Genomic DNA, 14,021 nt, shown 5'->3' with positions numbered 1-14,021 from the left:
TCTATTGGTTTATTTAGAATTTAAGACTAGTTGTGTACCTGTAAGTACATAAAAATCTTCAAATTTTCCAATGAAATGAAAATAAAGTAGAATATTTATGATATTTCATTTAAGAAATGAAAATATGTTTTTTTTTTTTAATTACTTTATTATTATATTTTATTTCATTCCTTAAAAAATTTAAAGATTTTGCTATGTACCTGTATATAAATAAACAAAGGAACAATTCCTTACATTTCTTCTGGCTAACCTTGTTATTACCTGTATAGATGTGTGAATGGGTGTGGGTGTGTGTGTGTGTATGTCTGTGTGTTGCTGTATTTTGGGAGGGTCGTTCTACTAATAGCAACACATGCACTGGTTGTAGTTTACTTCTTTACTAATGGATTTACTGTTTTTTTTTTGTTTTTGATTTTTGCTACACCTTTGCAGCCTTCTTTCCAGTGATGAACAATCTGAGAAGTCATCAAGGCAAAAGACTACGGAGGTGTAGGAAAAATGCTGTGCTCAAATCAATTGATCAACCATTCGATAAAAAATTACTTTCCTATAATACAACAATATTTGGTTAAATAACACAGACACACACAGATGCATATACACATATACACACAGATATACATACACACACATATATAAATGTACATATATACATATACACACACCACACATGTAAATCTAACATTGTTGGGAGTTGGGGGTGTATTGTTGTTGATGTTGGTGTTGTTTTAACAGTTTATCTCCCCTTGGTTACCCCCCCCCCCCCCAGCTTCACCTTGATACATATCCTTGCTGTTAAATGTTTCCTATCAACTTTTGTATTTACGACGGCACTATTTTTTGATCGGTCTCCATCTCCCAATTGCCAACCACTTTGCCAATTATAACAGTGTCCGTATACATTCAAGAATAAAGCACCCATGACAAAACCAGTCAGGACATCAAACTGATTGAAATTTTAGTTTTGGAGAAAATATTTTGTTTAAAACATCTTCCGTTATGCTTTTTTATTCCAGCATCTGAAACTATTGTAAAGACAGAGTGGAAACTCCCAAGCCTTGTAAATTAATTCAGGCAAAGGAAATCATAAAACTGTACTAACAAAACCATATTTTTTGATATAATACAAACAAACTTTCTGGACAGCTTTGCTTTTTCTCTTTCATATCTACTCACATATGCAGACCTTGTTGAATGACTTGATAAAAACACAAATATTTAGGCCCCGAAGGTGGAGATAAAAACACTAACACAAATTCTTATTTATTATCATTATTATTATTATTATTGTTGTTGTTGTTATTTAAACATTATTATTATTATTATTATTGTTATTATTATTAAGACTGCAAGAGGTCTACTTTGCCTTTCATCCTTTCGGGGTCGATAAATTAAGTACCAGTTGGGTACTGGGGTCGATCTAATCGACTTACCCCCTCCCCCCAAATTCCAGGCCTTGTGCCTAGAGTAGAAAGGATTATTATTATTATTTTTAAGGCAGCGAGCTGGCAGAATCGTTAGCACGCCAGGTGAAAAGCTTAGCGGTATTTCGCCCATCACTACGTTCTGAGTTCAAATTCTGCTATGGTCAGCTTTTACTTTTCCTTCTTTTGGTGTCAATAAATTAAGTAACAGTTGCATACTGGAGTCGATTTAATCGACTGCACCCCCCACCTCCACTCCATTAAAATTTCAGGCCTTGTGCCTGTAGTAGAAAGGATTATTATTATTATCATTATTATTGTGACGAGCTGGCAGAATTGTTGCCATGTCAGGCAAAATGCTTTGCAGCATTTCATATGTCTTTATGTTCTGAGTTCAAATCCTGCTGAGGTCAACCTTTGCCATTCTTCCTCCTTTTTTTTTTTTTTTTTTTTTTTCGGTGGGGGTCAATAAAATAAGTACCAGTTGCACACTGGGGTCAATGAAATTGACTAATCCCCTCCCCGAAATTGAAATTTGAAATTATCGTCATCATTATTATTATTATTATTATTATTATTATCATTATTATTGTTGTTATTATTATATGAGAGTTATTTTCATTATTATGTTTGTTATTATTATTATTATTGTTATTAATAAACTTGTTGAAGCATTTCAGAAAGTGCTTTGTGGTATGCTTTTGTCGTGGACCCTTGGCATTCTGGGTTTGAAACCCTATCTTAGTCTTCTTTGCCTTTTATGTGGTGTTAATAAAATTAAGTTCAAATCAGGAAATGGGAGTCGATCCTGATCAACTCCTGTTACCCCCAAAACCCCCAAACCCTCAAATTTGAGGCCTTCCGGCTATGTTTATAAATTGTTATTATTATTTTTCAACCAGAAAAAAAATTAAAAAAAAAACAAACAAAAAAGAAAAATAACAGAAATATGTAATTTTCAAGTAAAAAAATAAACAAATCAAAACAAAATATCTCGTTTATTTTTGTTTTCAATTTTTTTAAAAAATTGAATTTTTGTTGTTTTATTAAATTTGTTCAATTTGAAGGTTGTTGTTGTTGCTGCTGCTGCTTAGCTCCCTGCGGTTCTTTGATTCCAATTGATGATTAAAGATATTCTAATTCCCCCCCTCTACACCCTTCCCCATATTTTAGGACTATTTTTCTAATATGAGCTTTTTTTCTTCTTCTTCTTTTGTTCCAGACATGAGAATGTTGTGATTTCGAGGGAGATTTGGCTGCTGTTTCTAGCAGTTTTGACAGACATCCCTCATCGTTTACCGCCATAATAGAAAAAAAAAAAAACCCGGCTCCCTCGTTCGACTCCGACATATTTGGAATATTTTGATTGTTGTTGTGTTGACTAGAGTTATCTTCTCTTGTCACATCGTTCGCAGTCAAAGAAGAAACACTGCTCCCTCGACACACAAAGGCCAGAGACAGATTTTTTCGCATTTTCGTACGCTTACCAAACTAAATGCACGCCCACGACTGTGAGTCAGTCGATGTGAATGACGAATGACGCCTCTCGCTTGCAATGTCTTTCAAATGTTCTGACATAAGCATCAACAAATAAATAAATTAATTAAACTAATTAATAATAAAAGAAAAGAAAGAAAAACACATCGTTAGTTGAGGTGATATTGCTTTCTTTTGTTCCGAGTTTCAATCACTGCACTGTGGCCATACTGGAGCAATGCCATCTAGGGTCTTTAATAATAATTGCATCAACTCCCTCTGCTCACCACAAAATGGTTGAAATGATATCATTGCTATTTTTTTTTCTTTGTTCTTAGTTTCAGTCATTGCACTGTGGCCATACTGGAGCACCACCACTCTCTTCCAGGGTTTTTAGTCAATAGCATTGACCTCCACCCACAAGTTTTCATTTTATTGGTCCCTTCTTATGAAGTAGACGCCATGTCAAAGTTCACCTTTGATAGAGTTACCTCCTCTTTTATATGACATTGAGGGCAAAGACAGAAATGCCGTAATGTAATTTATGGAACTAGTTGTTTCTGGTCACTGGACTGCGACCATGCTGGGGCACTTCCTTGTAAAGTTTAGTCAAAATTAAATTCCAATATCTTTTATATCGGCCCCTTTTGCTAAACTGCCAAGTTATGGGGATGTTAACAAAGCAACACCAGTTGTCAAGAAATCAGTGGGGAGGGATTTATAAACACAAAGTTATACAGTAATCCCTTGGCTATCGCGGGTGTTATGTTCCAAAACCTCCCATAGGAATAATTAGAATCTGCAAGTGTATAAAAACCTATCCACCGCAGAAACCTGCAATATACTGAGGAGGGCATGAAATAAACTTACATATATTAGCCAGAAAAACCCGCGATGCACTGAGTGCACGATAGGTGAACCGCGATATGGTGAAGGATTTTTGTACTTTTTCTTGACACAAAGATGCACATATTCCCATATTCAAGGGGAGACAAATTCAAAAGAATCTATGTCCAACCATTTAGTATAAAGAACTCAAAGACAAGTCTGAGAATGAATAAAATATTTAAACCATAAACATTAGTCTGACAAAATATATTTTGTTTCACCTATGGCTGTTTTGTAACCAATGACTATGGATTAAATTATATATAACAAAGCTATGGATAGAAAAAGATCATGTCTTTAATAGTAGAATTTACCTTACAAAGCTGACAACTGTTTCTGTTCTATCAACATATTAAGGTGTAGAGAATATTGAAAATATTGAAATTATTATATCAGAAAATACATTATCACATTTTCCAAAATTTGTTAAATTTTGAATCACCTGGAAAACATGTTAACAGGTATTTTCAGATATATTAATTTTGGTGATATTTTTCTATAAGAATGTCTTGAAATTGTAAAGGATATTTAGATCTACGGATGTGTATTTGCTGGTGCCTGATTGTTTAATATAGTTAACCAAATCTGTTTAGAACTGAATCTTCTATTGATATCAGCCTGGCTCTTTTAATCCCTATTATATATATGCATGCACAGGAGTGGCTGTGTGGTAAGTAGCTTGCTTTACCAACCACATGCTTCTGGGTTCAGTCCCACACTGCATGGCACCTTGGCCAAGTGTCTTCTACTATAACCTCAGGCCAACCAAAACCTTGTGAGTGGATTTGGTAGACAGAAACTGAAAGAAGGTGGCGAGCTGGCAGAAACGTTGCATGCCAGGCAAAAGTTCAAATTCCACCAAAGTCGACTTTGCCTTTCATCCTTTTGGGGTCGATAAATTAAGTACCAGTTACGCACTGAAGATGATGTAATCGACTCAATCCCTTTGTCCTTGTTTGTCCCCTCTATATTTATCCCCTTGTGGGCTATAAAGAAATAAACTGAAAGAAGATATATATGTGTGTGTGTGTGTGTATTTGTGTGTCTGTTTGTCCCCCACCATCGCTTGACAACTAATGCTGTTATCTTTACATCCCGGTAACTTAGTGGTTCAGCAAAAGAGACCGATAGAATAAGTACTAGGCTTACAAAGAATAAGTTCTGGGGTCGATTTGTTCAACTAAAGGCGGTGCTCCAGCATGGCTGCAGTCAGATGGCTGAAACAAATAAAAGAATATATATATATATACATACATACATACGTACATATATATATATATACATACACACACACACTTACACACATATATATGTGTGTATGTATGCATCTATCTGTGTTTGTCCCTACCCCATCTATCTATTTATCTATCTATATATATATATATATATGAGGCCTGCTCACTTAGCCAGTGGGGTTGTGTCATTTGAAGGCTAAAACAGTGCGAAGTGCATTGTGACCAGCGATGTGTAGCAACATCTGATAGCCTGGTCGGTCACGGTGATATATGTAGGTATGTATGTATACAACAAGCTTCTTTCAGTTTCCGTCTACGAAATCAACTGACAAGGTTTTGGTAAGCCAGAGGCTATAGTAGAAGACACTTGCCCAAGGTGCCTTGCAGTGGGACTGAACCTGGGAACCATAGTATAGGGAATCAAAATTCTTACCACATATATGTGCCTATATGTTGATACATTTTACAAGTCTCATTAATTCTACATACATTCTATGTATATTTATATGCCAAACTGTGAGAAAAATTTTGTAGGCGGAAATTATATGAAAGCTCGTCAGAAGGGCCCTTGTTGTCCTTGGGTGGGAGCCTAAATTCTAAATTATCACGACCATTTAAATCGTGGATGCTTTTACCAGAATCTTCTCTGCAGCAAGGTTTCTGACCTAAGAATATCATCTGTCTTTCCTAGAGACCCTAGAACATTTTCATGGCTGCTCCACTTTCAACACTGTTTAAGTCACTTAAAAACAAGTCCGACTGTGTCAGTACATTTATGTAATACATGAATGTCCATAATATATAAAAGAGATAACACAGCAACAGGACACTCAGTTTAAAGAGAATTTTTTTTTTATTATTTCATAGACAAATAAACAACTAAGAACATCAATAACAATAACTGTATAATAGACGTGAACTGACTAAAAACAACAAGGACGGAATCTGACTAAGTGTGCTGGCATGGTTCTTCTGTGCCTTTTTACTTTCTATCATGTTATCCACTATTTGCTCCAGAATATCCAGAGGGACACGTCCGTTCTCCAGGACAGCGGCGTGGAAGTCCTTCAAGTCAAATTTATCACCTACAAAAGAGGAAAAAACATATATTTATGTATGCATATATATTTATGTATATATATATATATGTGTATGCATATATATGTGTGTGTGTATATATATATATTATGTATGTAAGTATGTATGTATATATGTATATATATATATATATATATATATATATATATTATATTATATATGTGTGTGTGTGTGTGTGTATACATACCCACACATCACACATATATACGTATATAGAAGGCAACTAGCAATTGAAAATGCGTACAAGAGACGTTCAAAGTGAATATTATCAGACTGACACTCAAGGAAGGAATAAAAAGCTTTAACGTTTCGGATATAGTCTTTCTTCAGACACTAATAAAAGAAACTAGGATAAACTGGGAAGAGAAAAAAGGAGATAAAAAAAGACATTGAAAATATACATGGGTTAAGTTCACATGATCGACCTATGATTATAAATAAATATATATACTTATATATACATACATTCATATGTACAGAGAGAGATATATATGTATATATAGAGAGATATGTACGTATGTATATATATATATATATATATGTACGTATGTATGTATCTATGTATGTATATATAGATATGTAGAAATTTTGCTTTAAATATCTTTTTAATGTTCATAATCTGTGGTATATGTAATTTTATTTATGGCATGTCATCATATGTCTTTTGATTACAGTATATAAGTAACAAGGATGTCATGGTATTAATGCAATGCGGCCGTTTCAGGCGGCTCCATTAAATAGAACAATGCAAGCGTTTCATCCTTTTGAAATACAGCACCGTCTTCAGAGCCCGACAGAACTCCAAAGTATGATTCAGTTGAGTGAATTATAAAAGTAATGTTTTAAATTAGAAAAGGAGACATCAAATTGACACTACAATTGTTTCTGTGAACGGACGATATCCTTTATTCTATATATTTCATATAATGTTATGTAATCCAAACTATGTTATGTAATACTGTCATGATATATGGAAATGCGTAACAATTTTATAGTCCATTCGCTTTCTCAAAAGTCATGATTTGAAAGTACCACACGCACACACACGCGCACAGATGAGATCGTCAAGGCTGGAACCTCTTTGGTCATAAATCTGGTCGATGGGAACTAACCTGGAACTAAATTATAAAGGCCATTAACATTGTAAACCCTAGTGGTGGGTTAAACAAAAACACCCTTAAAAATATGAACGACAATGTAAAGAAAAAATATGGAAGAACGCATCCATCACTGTACCTAAGGCTTTCTCAGCTTTACTTCGCAGTTCTCGAATCTTCAATTCTCCGAATTTATAAGCACAGGCCTGACCCGGGATGGTAATGTAGCGGTCAATCTCAATTGATGCTTGCTTCTCACTGAGGCCTGTGAAGTTGGTCAGGAGATCGATTCCATGCTGTCGAGTCATTCTGAGAGGTTAAAAGAAAAAGAACAAGTGGATGAGGAAGAGAGAGAGAGACAGTTTCGTCGCTCTGACCGCATCTCGGGCAGGTCGGCCTCGTGTTTCTCGAGCCATGTCTGCAGAGCTTATTCCGAACGGGTAGCGCTTCTCGGTAGCACTGACAGGCCAGGGATCTCTGGAAGTTGTCCATAGGTCCCGGCCCGAAAGTTGTCTTGCACAAGCGGGTCAGGTATTCCTCGTCGACGCCCAAGTTCGCCCCGAGATCGTCGTCGTACCTCCCCATCGCTAAGCCCCTATAGAATGCCTTGGTTGTGATGCAGTCGCTCGAGGTCGAACCTGGACGGCATTGTTGCTCGAGAGTAACGCGACACACGCGCTTCCATTCGCCCTTCCTCGTAAGCCGAGTACTTATTCTATCGGTCTCTCCTTTGCCAAACCGCCAAGTTACGGGGAATAAACACACCAACATCGGTTTTCAAGTGATGGTGAGGGGACAAACACAGACACACAAACATACACACCCACGTACATATATATATTATATATATATATATATAGATATTATATATATATATATACATATATACATATATACGACGGGCTTCTTTCAGTTCTGTCAATCAAATTCACTCACAAGGCTTTAGTCAGCCCGAGGCTATAGTAGAAAACACTTGCCCAAGGTGCCATGCAGTGGGACTGAACCCGGAACCATGTGGTTACCAACTACATGCGCCTATTTATTTTTTTATTTTATAAAAACACAGACACACAAACATATACATACATACATACATACATACACACACACACAGACACACACACACACACACACATATAAATATATACATATATACGACGGGCTTCTTCCAGTTTCTGTCCACCAAATCCACTCACAAGGCTCTGGTCGGTCCAAGGCTATAGTAGAAAACACTTGCCCAAGGTGCCACGCAGTGGGACTGAACCCGGAACCATGTAGTTGGTAAGCAAGCTACTTACCACACAGCCACTCCTGCGCTTATGTATGTCTGTCCTTGCGATTTATTATCACAAGCTGACTTCTTTAAACCTATAAATCCCAAGGAACTGAGATGGAAACCTTTGAATACTCACTGTTTTGCATGGATTCCTGTATCAATGACCAGACGATAAGCTCGCAAAAGCTCAAACGCATAACGACCGATCCTACAACAAAAAAATTATAATGAAATATGAGAACATGATTTTCGTTTTTTAACAAACCAAATAAACCATTTTTTAAAATCTTTTACTTGTTTCACTCATTGGTCTGCGCCCATACTGGGGCATTGCCTTGAAGGGTTTTTTATTTTAACAACTTAACTCCAGTACTTAATAGGCGAAGACGTAGCTGCGTGGTTAAGGAGCTCATTTTGTATTCTTGTGGTTCCGAGTTCAATGTCATTGCGTGGCACACTCAGAAAGTGTCGTCTACTATAGAGCTTGGCAGACTAATGCCTCAAGAGTAAATTTGGTAGACGGTGACTGTGTGGAAGCCCGTCATATATATGTATGTATGTATGTATGTATGTATGTATGTTTGTATGTGTATGTGTGGATGTGTGTGGCATGTTTGTCTTTGTTCCACGCACCGCTTGACAACCGGTGTTTGCTTACGTCCTTGTAACTTAGAAGTTCGGCAAAAAGAGACCTTTAGAATAAATACCAAACTTAAAAACAAAACTCCATAAGTACTGGGGTCGCTTTGTTCGAGCAAACATTTCCAAGCAGTGCCCCAGCATGGCCTCAGTCCATTGACAAAAGAACAAGTAAAAGATGGAAGTTAAAAGACAGAAATAAGAACCCTTTTATTCCTACCGGTCATAATCTGTTTTGTAAATCCCCATCTCTTCTCCAAGGAACTCCGAGTAAAGGCCCCAACCCTGAAATAGAAATCATACGTTTATACAGTTCTACATTTAAGAGATGAGGAATTGTTTACATTATTTACTTTATTTACATTTGACGGATATGTGTTAACAAAAAACAAGATGAGGACAAATATCCGTCAAATGTAAATAATGTAAATAATGTTCATACGTTTATGTCTTAATATAAGCGACTCAAGGACGGCGATGAGCCGGCAGAATCGTTACTGTGTGGGGCACAATGTTTAGCGGTATTTCGTCTGCCGTTACGGTCTGAGTTCAAATTCCGCCGAGGTCGACTTTGCCTTTCATCCTTTCGGGGTTGATAAATTAAGTACTTGTTGCATACGGGGGTCGATGTAATCGACTTAATCCGTTTGTCAGTCCCTGTTTGTCCTCTCTGTGTTTAGCCCCTTGTGGGTAGTAAAGAAATAGGTATTTCGCCTGTCTTTACATTCTGAGTTCAAATTCCGCCGAGGTCGACTTTGGCTTTTATATCCTTTCGAGATTGATTAAATAAGTACGTATGTATATATATATATATTATATATATATATATGACTCGTATTACTACCTCAGTCAATCAAAATGTATATATTTTATATTTGTCGTTACCTGTCATAAATAGCCTTTTTTTTTATTTGCAATGTGCATTTTCGTTGATTTTTCTTATTTTACCCTTACATATCCACGTGTATTTTATATTTTCTTTTCGTAACATATTTCTACTATATATATATATCTATATATATATATATATATAGATATAAATATATATATATATATATATATATATATATTATTATATATATATATATATATATACGCATGCTTGCCCGCTAATTGTGTCAGTCGACTACTAAGACTCTTGTTTTCTGCAGAGTAATTTTGCGCAATGGTTGACTGAGTATACATGGTACCCCAGGCTGTTTAACCCCGACACTGATAAATGTCCTTAGGCGGCCAATTCATGCGTCTGAGCTGCTATTTTATTCTACTGACCTCAGAACATTAAACAGCAATTTCACCACCTCTATAAGATTTGAACACAGAACGTAAATATCCAGAACAATTACCGCCAGATTTCATTGGCTAATACTTCATCATTTCCCCCCAAATCACCGTCCATGAGTTATTATTATAATTTATCACATCCCGGTTTGGTGAGAGACAAAGGCAATCTCGGTGGATCAAACGGCTGGATTTGAACCCAGAGCGTATATACGGCACACTGATGTTTATGTAGAAGAATGACTTACCTCAACAAATGCCGTGTAGAAAGGGAACTGATATGGAATCATGAAATAGTCATTGAGACTGCCTTTGGTCCTCCAAGACTGTTGTTTGGATCTGGCGAGGTAACTGGACTGGAAAGTAAAAAGAGTTGGCGTTTAGATAAAGAGAAGGATGTATAAATATATACATTCGTGCATACACGCACGCATACGTGCATACATATAAATGCATACATATACATACACACACGTATATATATAATATATATATATATATATATAGGGAGAGTTTACGAAAAAAACAAAAGACGAAGACAGGTGGTGTAGAAAACAAACAGATGTATTAGTATAACGCTCAGGAATAGAAAAAGTCTTTTATGTTTCGAGCCTACGCTCTTCTACAGAAAGGGACAAAAAAAAAAAACAAGGAGAGAAAAAAAATGTGTGTAGTGGCTAACGATCTATCATGGCGACTATATATATATATATATATAATTCTCTCTCTCTTTCTCTCACTCACTCACTGACTCTGCTCCTTTCTTTCTCCCTGTTATATATATATATATATAATATATATAATAAGATATATATATATATATATATATATATACATATATACATACATATATACATACACACCACATATATATACACTCACACACCACAAGCATACATATACATACATAAATACATACATATATATGGGTATTTACAGACACATGAATACATACATATATTTCATAGTTAATATGAAGGTGAGTACGTGTGTGTGCGTGTATGTGTGCGTATGTGCGTGCGTAAGTGTGTGTATATGTGTATGTGTGTGCGTGTATGTTTGTATGTGTGTGTAAGTGTGTGATATTTGGTATAATTGATCAACTGCTGAAAACAAATCTTTTACTGATTGTGAGACTCTAAGAATTTCGATGGCATTTGGTTTGCTGGTTGGTTTGTGGAGTGATGGGCTAGGGGCCGAGGTGTGAGAGATGCATTCCCCTATCTTTCATTAACTGTGTCTTATCGCTTGACCTTTTAGAAACAGCAGCAAGATCTTCTGGAATGACATCTTAAAATAAAGGACATCGGGACAAACGGATATAAAAAAGACATATATATGTGTGTGTGTATATATATGTGTGTGTGTGTGTGTGTCTGTGTGTGTGCGCGTGTGTGAGTTTGCGTGTGTGTGTTTGTCCCTCCACCATTGCTTTGCAATCGGTGCTGGTGTGTTTACGTCCCCGCAACTTGGCGATTCGTCAAAAGACACCGATAGAATGAGTACCAAGCTTAAAATTTTTTTTTCAAATAAATACAGAGGTCGAGTCATTCAACTACAAAGTTCTTTGAAGGCGGTGCCCCAGCATGGCCGTGGTGACTGAAGCAAGTACCAGGATAAAAACGATATGTGAGAATGGCGTTCAGATAAGAAACAGATAAAAGATGACGACGACGACGACGATGATGATGATGATGATGATGACGACGATGATGATGATGATGATGATGACGACGACTATGACGTCGATGATGACGGCGATGACGACGATGGCATTTTTCACCGTTCCACCTTCTGTCAGCAGTGATTAGACAGATCTGAGTTCAAAGACATTTCGTTCCCCTCCACCCCATCTCTTTTATATCAGTTTGTCCCGTATGTCCTTTAGTTTAAGATGCGGTGCCAAGACTTAACTGCTAAAAGGTCTTAACTTCTAAAAGGTCTTAACTTCTAAAAGGTCGGGTGATAAGGTAAGGTTAATGACAGATAGGCAATATATTCCACCCTTCTCCCCCACCCCATCCTCCCCAGTCACCATTCTACAACCGAGAAACAAGCAAACCAAATACCATTTAAACGCTGCAAGAAATACCGCGGTGGGAGGCATTTGGCCCCCGACTCTCTAACAAATCCGTCAATTCAACGTTTCATATTGAACCATTACGTTTATATTGTGAAGGCGCATGGCTCAGTGGTTAGAGCATCGGACTAATACACATGAGGTAGTGAGTTCGAATCCCGGATCGGGCTGTCTTGAGTTCTTGGGCGAGACACTTTATTCCACGTTGCTCCAGTTCACTCGGCAGTAGAAATGAGTTGTGACGTCACTGGTGCCAAGCTGTATCGGCCCCTTTGCCTTTCCCTTGGATAACACTGGTGGCACGGAGAGGCTGGTATGCATGGGTGACTACTGGTCTTCCATAAACAACCCTGCCTATACACGTGCCTCGGAGGGGAACTTTCCAGGTGCAATCCCATGGTCAGTCATCACCGAAGAGGGTCTTTACTCTTTCCTTTTATTTTGAAGTGAGAGGAAAATAAAATAAAATATAATAAAAATAAAAATAGATTGGTTTTAGCTGGCACCCCTTTGATTATAAATCTGCTCGGTTAGGCTTGAACTGGCGCTAAGCAACAACAAAACAACAACGACTCGGAAGAATGAAAGTCAAAGTTGACCCAGGTGGGATTTGAACTCACAACATAAAGAACCAAAAGAAAGACTGCAATGTATTTTATTAGTAGGTTCTATGCAGCGGTTTTCAACCGGGGCCTAATGATGGGCGTGGAGCAAAATGTACAAATGATTTCAACAATGCCGGTGAGATAACTCCAGATTAAGATTTACTGTTGTTTCGTCTGGCGAATTATCAGAATCGCAAGAAGAAGAAAAAAGAAATTTACTTGTAAAATTATTGCTTACATAATCTTAACAATGAGAAACGATGGGCGGGAACGATATGCTAAGGAAAGGTCGAATGGGAAGGAGGGTAAACTCTTGGAGTAGTTTATGATGTTATGAAATAGCACAGCTAAGAATATAAAATATGATCACAGATTAGAAACAAAAAATGAAATGAAATAAGATTAAGATAGATTCGAAAAATAAAATAAAATAAAATGAAACAGAATACGATGTAATAAGATAAACTGGTACTTAATTTATCGACTCCGAAAAGTTTAAATTTCTTTTTTTATTCTAAGCACAAGGCCCGAAATTTTGGAGGAGGGGGCCAGTCGATTAGATCGACCCCAGTACGCAACTGGTACTTGATTTATCTACCCCGAAAGGTTTAAATATTCTTTTCTACTCTAGGTACAGAGCCCGAAAATTTTGAGGAGTGAGCCAGTCGATTAGATCGATCCCAGTACGCAAATAGCATTTTATTTATCGACCCCGAAAGGTTTAAATATTTTTTTCCACTCTAGGCACAAGGACCTAAATTTTGGGGGAGGGGGCCAGTCGATGAGATCGACTCCAGTACGCAACTGGTACTTAATTTATCGACCTCCAAAGGATGAAAGGCAACGTCGATCTTGGCGGTATTTGAACTCAGAACGTAGCGGCTGACGAAATACCTATTTCTTGCTACCCACAAGGGGCTAA

At 37.0% G+C, this 14,021-nt stretch overlaps 2 protein-coding genes across 5 annotated transcripts in view; one reads left to right on the top strand and one right to left on the bottom strand.

The window, feature by feature from the left end:
* The window catches only part of LOC115223456 (lysophosphatidic acid phosphatase type 6), a 40,973-nt gene extending 37,925 nt beyond the window's left edge, over nt 1-3,048 (top strand). For 2 of the 4 annotated variants that reach the window (XM_036512535.1, XM_036512534.1), the window contains exon 12: nt 2,647-3,048. In XM_036512535.1, coding sequence (XP_036368428.1) covers nt 2,647-2,663 — 17 coding nt within the window. In that variant the 3' untranslated portion in view covers nt 2,664-3,048. Of the gene's footprint in view, nt 1-1,016; nt 1,276-2,646 lie in introns of those variants that run through there. The other 2 variants (XM_029794039.2, XM_036512538.1) reach the window with 2 other exon arrangements.
* A 2,804-nt stretch (nt 3,049-5,852) lies between these two features.
* On the bottom strand, nt 5,853-10,816 carry LOC115223697. Its single transcript, XM_029794371.2, has 5 exons — nt 10,663-10,816; nt 9,354-9,418; nt 8,631-8,702; nt 7,358-7,527; nt 5,853-6,108 (listed from the first exon to the last, which is right to left on the bottom strand). The coding sequence occupies exons 1-5, from the start codon at nt 10,702-10,704 to the stop codon at nt 5,912-5,914; spliced, it is 546 nt and encodes a 181-aa protein (XP_029650231.2). The 5' UTR covers nt 10,705-10,816; the 3' UTR covers nt 5,853-5,911.
* Nucleotides 10,817-14,021: the final 3,205 nt, after the last annotated feature.

This window comes from Octopus sinensis, linkage group LG23, assembly GCF_006345805.1.
Source record: "Octopus sinensis linkage group LG23, ASM634580v1, whole genome shotgun sequence".
Classification (NCBI taxonomy): Eukaryota; Metazoa; Mollusca; class Cephalopoda; order Octopoda; family Octopodidae; genus Octopus; species Octopus sinensis.
The sequence above is the reverse complement of the archived record's forward strand: the minus strand, read 5'-3'. Positions and strand labels throughout refer to the sequence as shown.